Here is a 12,812-nt window from a genome sequence, read left to right as displayed (position 1 = left end):
AGAATTTTTCAAAACGAGGCAACCGCCTTGTGGTGGTTGGGAGGTTAGGTGGTTACACCCGTCACAGGGTCGTACGAGGAATCATTCCCGTTTTCTATTCAGTTCATATCTGCCGGCTGGATCGAAAACATCGTTGGTCCACCATTAAGAGTTTTTCGAATCGCTTTCCCTACTTCGCTGTTTTGGACTTCGTTTGGTGAAGTACACTGATTTGGGGATTTGGCAATTGTGTTTATGTTATTATTATTGTACTATTTGCTTTGTTTATCATGAATGAAAAACTTCATTTTCGTGTATGTGCGAGTGATGTATGCAAGGTGAGGTTACCGAAAGTGTCGGTTGACCCTCACAGTTTGTATGGGTTGCAGGGGTTTTGTATGTGCACTATATAATAGGTGCAAGGAATTAAAACCTGATGGCGGAAATACGTACCGCCAACTCTATGACGTCACAGTCGTGTGACGTAATCTACATTGTACATACATTGTATGACTTGCAAATTCTCTATTTGCTTTTTCTTGTAAAGAATGGAAGGAATTCCATCTTATAGAAGTTTTTTTAACTTTTAATGTAAAATTTTAAAGAAAATATTTGTCCATTAGGCATTCGTTCTTTAAATCATTGATCTAATTTCATAGATTAAATAGAACTAGTGTATGGTTAATTTACCCTGTGTAGTTCTCATTACAATCGATGCAGTCCCAACATGTCTTGGTAGCGTTCTTTTCGATATTGGGAATTCTAGTATTAGTCGTATATTTTATAAAGATATTTTGTTACAATTTATATAGCAAGTACTAGAGACGATATTGCATTCTCATTCAAGCCCGTGGCAGAAGAATAAGTTCTCTCACAACGGCAGGACTAAGTAAGAGTTTAAAAGTGCAAGTTTCAGTGCTAAATTAGGGCAGTGAATTCATTCAGCACAGTGGACGTCGTTTTCCTAGCTTTAGACCTCTTCCAAGCTCCCCGGCCCATGGGCGAAGGAACGTCGATCGGCGAAAGGAAACACGAGGCGTTAGCTCACGAGCAGACGTCATCGCGAGCGTTCCTGTTTACGTTCCCAAGAATGCTCGCCTTTGCCATGGGAAAGCAAAGAGCGTTAGACGTTTAGCTACTAACACTGCTTTTAGTGTCTTGCATTGCATTACATTTGCTGATAATGGCTATACTATAAGTCCTAGATATTCGCTGATAATATCAATGCTTACGAACCAACATACACACGGTTTTTGTCCCAGAGCGCCAGTCGGCCATATGAACCCTAAGTCTTTCAGGACAGGACGATCGGCGCCTTGTCTTTCAGGACGATCACCTCCTCTTCTTTCAGGACGATCGCCGCCTTGTCTTTCAGGACGATCGCCGCCTTGTCTTTCAGGACGATCGGCACCTCGTCTTTCAGGACGACAGGACGATCACCGCCTCGTCTTTCAGGACGATCGCCGCCTCGTCTTTCAGGACGACAGGACGATCGCCGCCTCGTCTTTCAGGACGACAGGACGATCGCCGCCTCGTCTTTCAGGACGACAGGACGATCGCCTCCTCGTCTTTCAGGACGACAGGACGATCGCCGCCTCGTCTTTCAGGACGACAGGACGATTGCCGCCTCGTCTTTCAGGACGACAGGACGATCGCTGCCTCGTCTTTCAGGACGACAGGATGATCACCTCCTCGTCTTTCAGGACGATTGGCGCCACGTCTTATAAGATCTTTGTCAAAGGATGACATTGGTGATCACTTTTCTGCTGTTGAATTATTTGAGATTAACAGAAGGAGAAGATCCTAAGTCTTTCATCCTTCAGTTAATTTAGAAACTTATGAAACTTTTTTTTTTTTAATGATTAGTTTCCAAATTATTTTGGGCCTGTTGCTCCACGTTTGCCACCCTCTGAATTTTCACGTGGTCATTAATGGAGCTTTAAGGATGATGGGAGACTGGTTATAGTCTCAGAAGGACCAAGGAAAGACGACTTTCTTTTTTCCTCTTAATAAACTGGCCTCTAGATCTTGTATCTGGTACGAGATTATTATTATTTTTTCTAGCAAGCTACAACCCTAGTTGGAAAAGCAAGAGGCTCCAATAGGGAAAAAATAGCCCGGTGAGGAAAGGAAATAATGAGATAAATAAATGTTGAGAGTATATTAATTATTCATTCTTAAAACAGAAACCTATGAAGCCAGCTTCCTTATCGGGTAGGCCAGGATAGCAAGGGTGGAGGTCTAGCCACGTTAAGGTCGAAGACCATGTTCCAGCCCCCTTGGTGGATTGCTGAGTCTCTTAAGGAATACAGGCAATAAGGCTGGATAATTTGAAATTAGAAGTCATAATTGAGGTACGCACCTCTCCTTTTTTCTTTCTCTCTTCTCCCTCAAGAGTTGGTCAAAGACAGGTTTTGGTGTCTTAATCAGCAAGAAAATTTCCGCATGCTTTTTCTCTAAACCGCACAAACAACAGTAGGAGCCAGACTTTACTTCTGGCAAGCCTGGGAGAGGAGAGGAGAGGAGCAGACTTTTGGTCCGTGTTTTTACTAAAGGATGGATGTGAAACCTTTTTTCTAGTGAATCCTCCTTTGTTAGTTACTCCGATAAGACCTTTCTGCCTAACCGAATTTGCAACATCAAATGTGTCTCTTTTGGGAGAGGGAGTCTTTTGTCCGGTCCTGGACATAACTGCTCTTTACGCCTTCGTTCAGAAGTCAAAGTTCTCCATGGAGACATCGAAATCATGAACTATAAAAGACTCGTGTCAGCCTGGTCACAGGGTGAAGCAGAGTTTGACTGCTTTCGCCTCCAGGCAGTAGAGCCAGACTACACAACTTCTGGCAATCTTGGGAGAAGAGGGGAGCAGACCTTTGGTCAGTACAGTACATCTTCTGAAAGACGATTACAATTTCCTTTTATAGGGAAACCTCCTTTAGTTTTAGCTCCAATAAATCTTTCTCCCAGATCTAGAAAGGAGTGTAAGTGGCAGGCTATGCAATCAAACTTTTCTGTGGTTTGTTTACTAGGAGGAAAGGGGGAAGAATGTGTCAGTTTCGGGCTGTGTGTTTTGGTCTCTGCTCCGCCCCTCTAATGTTCACGAAACTTTTGCTTAATGTAGCAGAATACTGCACTCAAGAGAAATCAGAGCATCCCTGTATCTGGACGCTTGGCTTCTCAGAGCTCGTTCTTACGATCTTCATGAAGGATTTTCAGATAACGTTGAGCCTATCAGAAGAATTGGGTCTTCCTGTCAACAAGACGAGTCTCTTCTGACACCAGGACGCTCAGCGCCACGTCTTATAGGACGTTCAGCGACTTGCTCTGTTAACCTCTCGGCGCCACGTCTTACAGGACGATCAGCGCCACACCTTCCTGGACACTCGGGATCGAAGATCTAGCATGAGGCATGACATTGAACATGACAATCTCGGACTTCGTGATGACACTAGTCGAATCGTAAGTCGAGATCAAGGACGCCTTCGTTCCGATCTCCTGGATCAAGAAAGTTTTTATCGAGTGAGGTTTGTTCAAGGGCAAAGAAACATCGGGGCAGACATGCTCAGCAGGAAGGGACTAGTTATTCCCTCAGAATGGTCTCTCAACCCGCAAATCTGTCAGAGTCTCTGGATGTTGTGGGCCAGACCTGTAACAGACCTTTTCACCTCCAACTTGAACAAGAGGATCCCCAACTACTGCTCCCTTGTCCCGGACGAGGAAACGGTAGCAGTGGACGCCTTCTTGATGGATTGGATGGGGATGGACATGTATGCGTTTCCCCCGTTCAAGATCATCAATCTGGTCATCAGGAAATTCGCTCTCCTCGATTCGGGACGAATGATCCTAGCGGCTCCATTCTGGCCTGCAAGGGAATGGTTCACGGAAGTGGTGGGCATGCTGATGGACTTCCCAAGAAGACTTCGGGGAGTCCTGATCTTCTCAAACAGCCCCACTTCGAGAGGTATCATCAAAACCCCCTTGCTCTCAAACTGACTTCCTTCAGACTGTCGAGAAGCTTGTCAGATCTCTAGGCTTTTCGGCACAAGCGGCGAAAGCTATCGCCAGAGCAAATAGGATGTCTTCACAAAGAGTCTACCAATCTAAGTGGGAGACCTTTAGAGCTTGGTGCAGGCGGCACAAGATTTCCTCAATCACTACCTCTCTGAGCCAGATTGCAGACTTCTTATTGTACCTCAGACAGGATGCTAAGCTGGCTGTATCTACCATCAATGGATACAGGAGTATGCTCTCGACCGTCTTTAGGCATAGAGGCCTAGAGTTGTCCCAAAATAAAGATTTGCAGGACCTCATTGGGTCTTTTGAGATGACGAAGCAGGTACAATTAAACCTGGATGTGGTGTTTAAGTTTCTGTGCTCCAAGTAATTTGAACCTATCTCGCAAGCCTCTCTAAGAGATGTAACGAAGAAAACCCTCTTCCTTATGTCTCTAGCGAATGCCAAAAAGGTCAGCGAGGTCCAGGCGATTGAGAAGCGGGTAAGCTTCAATCAGGATGGAACGGTTTGTGCCTTAAGGTTCGACTTTCTCGCCAAGAACGAGAACCCTTCGAAACCCTCTCCTAGAACGTTTGATGTCATTAACCTCACGAACCTAGTGGGTCAAGAGCAGGAAAGACTCCTCTGCCCAGTTAGGTCCCTCAAAGCTTATTTGGCTCACACTAAGAACGTGAGGTGTGCATCCAACTCGTTATGGTGTTCAGTGAAGGATCCACAAAAACCCTTGTCAAAGAACGCTTTGTCCTTTTTCCTGAGGGAAAATATTAGGGAAGCCCACCTCTTATGTGAGGAGAAACACTTCGCCCTGTTGAAAGTACGGGCTCACGAAGGTAGAGCCATTGCTACCTTACTGGCATATCAGGAAAATATGTTAGGCAAATCATGGATGCAATTTTCTGGAGGAGCAACTCTGTCTTCGCTTCTCATTACCTCAGAGAGGTGAGTGTAGACTATGGCAAGTGTTATACCTTGGGCCCATACGTAGCTGCGGCTTCTGTATTAGGCAAAGGAGTTACTACCCCCTCACTCAACCTTAGTTTGTATGCATGTATGAGGGTTTGTGTTTTTATGATTGTCTGAGGACTTCGTCTTGTGGTACGGTTCCCTCAGTCTAGATAGATAGTTTACATCTATGCTGCAAGGTTAGGTGGTTAGTTTTAGTAAGGTTGCAGTTTTTTATTATATGGGGCAAAGGTAGTTTCTGAAGTCTAGTCAAGTTGTTGGTCTTACCCCTTTTGACAGACTCGATTGAGTTGTTTGCAGCGGTGCAGGTCTACTCCTGGCTAAACACTCCTAAGGGAAAGCGACTCTAGAGGCAGTACTTTTGAAGTCAGCTACCTTAGCAGGTAAGGAATCAAGGTGTTTTTTTCTCCTACAACTCTTTTGTTGTTTCCCCAACGATGTTTACTGTCTGTTTCCCTCCTCCGAATGTGTGAATCATCTATATATATATATAACTGCCAGGTAAGTACTATTCATAAAAATGGAGTTTTTATGATAAAACAAAGTTTTATGAATACTTACCTGGCAGTTATATATATATTCGAAGGCCCACCCACCTCCCCTCAGGAGACAGGTCGGGCATAGATGAACTTAATAGAAAAGGGGAATGATTCCTCATACCACCCTGTGACGGGTGTAACCACCTAACCTCCCAACCACCGCAAGGCGGTTGCCTCGGTTTGAAAAATTCTGCCGAAAGTTAAGAGATATCGGCTATATATATATAACTGCCAGGTAAGTATACATAAAACTTTGTTTTATCATAAAAACTCTATTTATATGGTTAGTTATATACTTATGTGGGTGTAACAATAAATTGTTTGATGTAGGTAAACTAATAAATTTAGTTGATTAACATGGTTCCTAGAATACTATATAACATCAGTCAGGGTTTAATCTTTGGCAAGGTTAGTATGATTGGTAGGTAGAAAGCCTTGTTGCTTAGAAGTACAATAGTAGTTAGTGATATTTGGGCTCTTGGTGAAGATGTAATTGACTGTTTCATTGAAAAAAAACCCCTCTTTTAGTGCTGGTAGATCAGCGTTTGTGATACGTGCTGACCTCTTGGTTTTATGAGTCTTCATACCTTCTTGTGGTGGCTTTTGCAATTATCGGCAACTTGGTCTGTAAGCCCAGACTTCAAGAAATATTTGCTGTCCATGTAAGCTAAGGATTGATGAAGGGTCTATAGCTCTTCCTAGGAGGCATCTCTAGGACATTGTGTAACAGAAATCTGTCCTTTGAACGAGGACCTTTTAAAAGTAACAACAGCATCTAGAAAAAATGGGAGCCCTTTCTTTCACTCTAGACATTTTACAGTGAAGAAAATTAGGAACGCGTGCACCAGCTATATCACCAGTTGACAAAATCTGTTGTACAATACTTCGGAAATAAGATACTATTTTAGCAACCAGGGAGAGTCTCCTATTCATTGGGGACTAGGTAAATAAATAAAATATGAGCAGTAGTGCCTTACCAACTCCATCACAGTAGGTAGGTCAGGTTATAAGGTCATTTCTTTGAGTAATGGTTGCTACTACAAAGGCTTCAAGAAGTTAAAATTGACAGGCTCTCCCAATATCTAGCATACATATATTGAGGTTGCCAAGAAATTCCTTTAAAACCAGAATTGCTACTCAACCAATCTAGTCTTAAACACTGAATTTACCGCTAGAGAAGAAAGCCTATGTTGGAGCTCAATGCTGCTATGATCAGTATCAACCTAACTGCCTTTTTTTTTATTCATAGAATTCATGGGCAATGAAGGTATTCTCCAAAGAGCAATTTAAATGTATGTATTGAGCTCAATTCAGAGTTTGTAGTTATTGAACAATAGCAAGATGATTGGCTATGTTTAGTGTGTCTAAAGCCCTGTCCACACGATCGAGCATGCCCGACGGGCTCAGTGATACCAGACCACAATAGTTGGTAAGAATGAGGGTTAATGACGTCAGAAGCGGGAAAACCACAGACAGGGATCTGGCATCATACAGTGTTGCCAGATCCCTGACTTTAGTTTTCTCGCTTCTGACATAGTTAACCCTCATTTTCACTAACTATTGTGGCCTGGTATCACTGTTTGCCCATCCGGTATGCTCGATCGTGTGGACAGGGCTTTAGAGTGGTGTGCCAGATTCCTCACCTTTAAGTGAAAAGTCAAGGGCAACTTTTTATATCATTTCAACATATTTTTTGGCCTCCTAATATTACCACTCATCCAATATACAGACCAGAGGATCTTCTCAGCTGTAAAATCTAAATTGAAGAATTTGGACAATTTTCTTGGTGTTAATCCTGGGTAAAGGGGATAAAAAGGTACTGGAGGAACGATGATATAAAAGATGCCATCATCATCTTCATTGTTCATTGTTGATACATTGAATAAGGTCTAGTTTTCTATGCTGCATTCTGTCTAGTTGAAGATTTGGCAAAAATACCTTCAAGTCATCAAGGGCTCTTCTTTTGCACAGTCAGGTTCAACAGACTGAGTAAAAGTAATGATGCCAATCTGCCTCAAAGTCACAGTATGCCACTGATTGTGTGTGTGTGTGTGTATAGATTGCCTTGCCTTATGCAAGACACGGGCTCCCCTCCACTGATTAATAAGTTGGCATTCTGACTGAAACATGCACTAGAGCATGGTGTTTCTAGGGAGGAAGTAGGTTTTTCGTGTGTTATCTGGCTATCTGTTTGGTTTGTGGCTGTTATTCAGTATATGAACATCCTAACACCAAAAACCGGGCAAACAATAGTATCAGAATGTTATAATATGCATACATTATTGCATGACCAACATAGCTATTCTTGTTTGAAGTAATCCAGCATCATTGAAAGACAAATTTTCATATATTTCACTTCAACTGTTATTGGATTCTTAATGAAAACTAGATATCTTTATGTAATGCACATGTTACTCTTTATACAAAAAAAATTATGAAACTCCCTATAATACAGTATGACTAAATATGATTATGGAATTCAATACAAGTTAATTTACCTCACATTGCAATAATAATAATAACAACACTTTACTTTGCCCGTGATCATTTGTCTCCATTTACAACAGGAAAATTGAATTTATCTTATTATCTTTCACACATTTTTTTTTTTTAGCCAAAATTATTTGGTTATTTACTTACCTAAACATCAAGTAACATCTCAACCTTAATACTAGTTAGCTAAATTTCCAAAGGACATTTATACTTGTTCAATTCTTTTGCATCTATTAATTTTACTCAGTAATGAATATGCATATAGATTTATACCGTGACTTGAAATTATAATCTTTGCTAATGTACAAATTAAAAAATATATTCTTGGACAAATACTTGAAATAAAAAAAGGAAACTTGATCAACTGCTTCAGTTTCTGTTGTTGTGAGCACATTCTGCTGAATGTCTAACCCAATCTTTACTCTGAAAAAAAAAAAGGAAAAATTACTTAATACAGTGGAATCCTAACCTTTTATATGGCTTGGTTTAAACCAAACAAAGGATAACTATTATTCTTGATCAGCCATTGGCAGCATAAACAGGCATTGAAGTTGGATCTCACATGAACCAGAGTTATAAGAATCTATGAATGTTATGATATGAAAGAAGATGAAGTACAAGCTTGGCTGTAATTGTAGGTTCGAGTTTCATGACCAGATTGGTTTTTAAAGGTGTTGTAGCAGTAATAGATCACTGATCAAATTATAATAACAAATTGAAACTAGTAAACATTGGACAGTATATGCACTCGTGATTTTCCAACAAATCTAGAGGGAAAATGTACACACTATCTATTTCTTCCTATTATATTTTTAAAGAAAATTTCAGTACATTGCAAATAATAAGATATAATAGGTACTTAATGAGAGATGCAGTATGTAAAACAAAAGGAGCAGCAGTAACTTTAGGACTCGGAAGATTGCATTTCAGTGATAAAACCTTGGTCATAGAAAAGCCCAATAAATTAGACGAGAGTTTAGGGAAAAAAAAAATTCTGGATAAATTCCCTCAAGGGCTTTAATTTCCAGATCAATACAACTATTTGAATCCCACAAGATGTATCCTATGTTCAGTGATTTTTTTTTCAAGTCCAATAAATTTTTCTTTTATTATTTACTCATAAAAATTCTTACAAAATACTTCCAACTATCATCATCAGCCACTGCAAATGAAAGGCCTCAGACATGTCCTACCACTTGAATCTTTTTATGGTTTTGCTGTGCCAGTCCACACCCGCAAACTTTCTTAGTTCACCAATCCACACCCTTCTCTTTCTTCCCCTGCTGCTTTTACATTCTCTAGGGACCCATTCTGTTATTCTCAATGTCAATCTATTGTCTGTCATTCTCATTATATGTCCAGCCCATGTCCATTTCTTTTTCTTACATGTTAGAATATCCTCTACATTGCTTTGCTCTCGTATCCATATTGCTCTTTTTGTCTCTTGGTATTATTCCCATCATTATTCTTTCCATAGCTCTAAGAGTTTAACTAGCTTATATACTGCTCCAAGTTTCTCATGCATAAGTTAATACTGATAGGACCATATTTTACGTTTCCTAATCTCATTTTGTTTACCAAATGCTTATCCTTCTAATAATTTTGGTCTCGTGTCCTGGGAAAACACTTACTGTCTGTCCCAAGTACATAATATATTCATTAACAATCTCTAGAGGTTTGTCCATAACTCTTATTTGTTGTCTGTATTTTCATTGAACATTATTTTAGTTTTACTACATTTCTGCTTTCTCTCCAAATTTTCTATCATGTTGTAATTCCTCTCATGATTCACTAAACACAACTATGTCATCTGCAAACTTAAAAATTGTTAGGGTATTCCACTTTAATATTAATAACTACATTTTGCCCATCTGAATTCTTAAAAACTACTTCTAGGCATACATACATATATATACCAAGGCACTTCCCCCAATTTTGGGGGGTAGCCGACATCAACAAATGAAACAAACAAAAAAGGGGACCTCTACTCTCTACGTTCCTCCCAGCCTAACAAGGGACTCAACTGAGTTCAGCTGGTACTGCTAGGGTGCCACAGACCACCCTCCCCCCGTTATCCACCACAGATGAAGCTTCATAATGCTGAATCCCCTACTGCTGCTACCTCCGCGGTCATCTAAGGCATTGGAGGAAGCAGCAGGGCCTACCGGAACTGCGTCACAATCGCTTGCCATTCATTCCTATTTCTAGCACGCTCTCTTGCCTCTCTCACATCTATCCTCCTATCACCCAAAGCTTCCTTCACTCCATCCATCCACCCAAACCTTGGCCTTCCTCTTGTACTTCTCCCATCAACTCTTGCATTCATCACCTTCTTTAGCAGGCAGCCATTTTTCATTCTCTCAATATGGCCAAACCACCTCAACACATTCATATCCACTCTAGCTGCTAACTAATTTCTTACACCCGTTGCCACTCTCACCACTTCGTTCCTAACCCTATCTACTCGAGATACACCAGCCATACTCCTTAGACACTTCATCTCAAACACATTCAATTTCTGTCTCTCCATCACTTTCATTCCCCACAACTCCGATCCATACATCACAGTTGGTACAATCACTTTCTCATATAGAACTCTTTTTACATTCATGCCCAACCCTCTATTTTTTACTACTCCCTTAACTGACCCCAACACTTTGCAACCTTCATTCACTCTCTGACGTACATCTGCTTCCACCCCACCATTTGCTGCAACAACAGACCCCAAGTACTTAAACTGATCCACCTCCTCAAGTAACTCTCCATTCAACATGACATTCAACCTTGCACCACCTTCCCTTCTCGTACATCTCACAACCTTACTCTTACCCACATAAACTCTCAACTTCCTTCTCTCACACACTCTTCCAAATTCTGTCACTAATCGGCCAAGCTTCTCTTCTGTGTCTGCAACCAGTACAGTATCATCCGCAAACAACAACTGATTTACCTCCCATTCATGGTCATTCTCGCCTACCAGTTTTAATCCTCGTCCAAGCACTCGAGCATTCACCTCTCTCACCACTCCATCAACATACAAGTTAAACAACCACGGCGACATCACACATCCGTCTCAGCCCCACTCTCACCGGAAACCAATCAATTACTTCAATTTCCTATCCTAACACATGCTTTACTACCTTTGTAGAAACTTTTCACTGCTTGCAACAACCTTCCACCAACTCCATATAACCTCATCACATTCCACATCGCTTCCCTATCAACTCTATCATACGCTTTCTCCAGATCCATAAACGCAACATACACCACCTTACCTTTTTCTAAATATTTCTTGCATATCTGCCTTACTGTAAAAATCTGATTCATACAACCCCTACCTCTTCTAAAACCACCCTGTACTTCTAAGATTGCATTCTCTGTTTTATCCTTGATCCTATTAATCATTACTCTACCATACACTTTTCCAACTACGCCTAACAAACTGATACCTCTTGAATTACAACACTCATGCACATCTCCCTTACCCTTATATAGTGGTACAATACATGCACAAACCCAATCTACTAGTACCATTCACAACACAAAACACATATTAAACAATCTCACCAACCATTCAAGTACAGTCACACCCCCTTCCTTCAACATCTCAGCTTTCACACCATCCATACCAGACGCTTTTCCTACTCTCGTTTCATCTAGTGCTCTCCTCACTTCATCTATTGTAATCTCTCTCTCATTCTCATCTCCCATCACTGGCACCTCAACACCTGCAACAGCAATTATATCTACCTCCCTATTATCCTCAACATTCAGTACACTTTCAAAATATTCCGCCCATCTTTTCCTTGCCTCCTTTCCTTTTAACAACCTTCCATTTCCATCTTTCACTGTCTCTTCAATTCTTGAGCCAGAATTCCTTACTCTCTTCACTTCTTTCCAAAAACTTCTTCTTAATCTCTTCATATGAATGACCCAATCCCTGACCCCACCTCAGGTCAGCTGCCCTCTTTGCCTCACGTACCTTGCGCTTTACTTCCACATTTTTCTCTTTATACTTTTCATACTTCTCTATACTATTACTCTGCAGCCATTATTCAAAAGCCCCCCTTTTCTCTTCCACTTTTACCTTCACTCCTTCATTCCACCATTCACTGCCCTTCCTCATGCTGCCTCCAACAACCTTCTTGCCACACACATCACTTGCAATCCCAACAAAATTTTCTTTTACTAACTTCCACTCCTGTAAATTGCCAGTTTCTCTTCCTTTCACTTCGTCCTATGTCATTTTCAACCTTTCCTGATATTTAGTTTTTACCCCCGGTTTTATTAGCTCTTCAGCCCTCACTAGCTCCCTTTTACATCCACCTACTCTATTCCCCCACTCCTTTGCTACAACTAATTTTCCTTCCACCAAAAAATGATCAGACATACCGTTAGCCATACCCCTAAACACGTGCACGTCTTTCAATCTTCCAAACATTCTTTTAGTTATCAACACATAATCCATTAATGCCCTTTCTACTACTCTTCCATTTGCCACTCTTACCCATGTATACTTATTTTTATCTTTCTTTTTGAAAAAGCTATTACTTATCACCATCTCTTGCTCAACACACATATCTACCAGTCTCTCACCACTCTCATTTTCACTTGGTACGCCATACTTCCCAATGACACCTTCTACCTCTCCAGCGCCCACTCTAGCATTCAAGTCACCCATGACAACTACACAATTTCTTCTACCCAGTCCTTCTACACACCTAGTTAATTCATTCCAGAACTCATTCCGCTCTTCACTTTTCTCACTACCTGGCCCATACGCACTGACAAACGCCCAACATTCCTTACCCAACCTAACCCTTA

The 12,812-nt window shown here is 41.1% G+C and overlaps 1 protein-coding gene across 7 annotated transcripts in view; it reads right to left on the bottom strand.

The window, feature by feature from the left end:
- Positions 1 to 7,887: 7,887 nt before the first annotated feature.
- Positions 7,888 to 12,812, bottom strand: part of LOC137616496 (uncharacterized) — a 249,094-nt gene continuing 244,169 nt past the window's right edge. For all 7 annotated transcript variants that reach the window (XM_068346317.1, XM_068346311.1, XM_068346313.1 and 4 more), the window contains one exon: positions 7,888 to 8,411. In XM_068346317.1, the coding sequence (XP_068202418.1) occupies positions 8,358 to 8,411 (54 nt within the window). In that variant the 3' untranslated portion in view covers positions 7,888 to 8,357. The remainder of the gene's footprint in view (positions 8,412 to 12,812) is intronic.

Source organism: Palaemon carinicauda, chromosome 22, assembly GCF_036898095.1.
Source record: "Palaemon carinicauda isolate YSFRI2023 chromosome 22, ASM3689809v2, whole genome shotgun sequence".
Classification (NCBI taxonomy): domain Eukaryota; kingdom Metazoa; phylum Arthropoda; class Malacostraca; order Decapoda; family Palaemonidae; genus Palaemon; species Palaemon carinicauda.
This window is presented reverse-complemented; position numbering and strand designations above follow the sequence as displayed.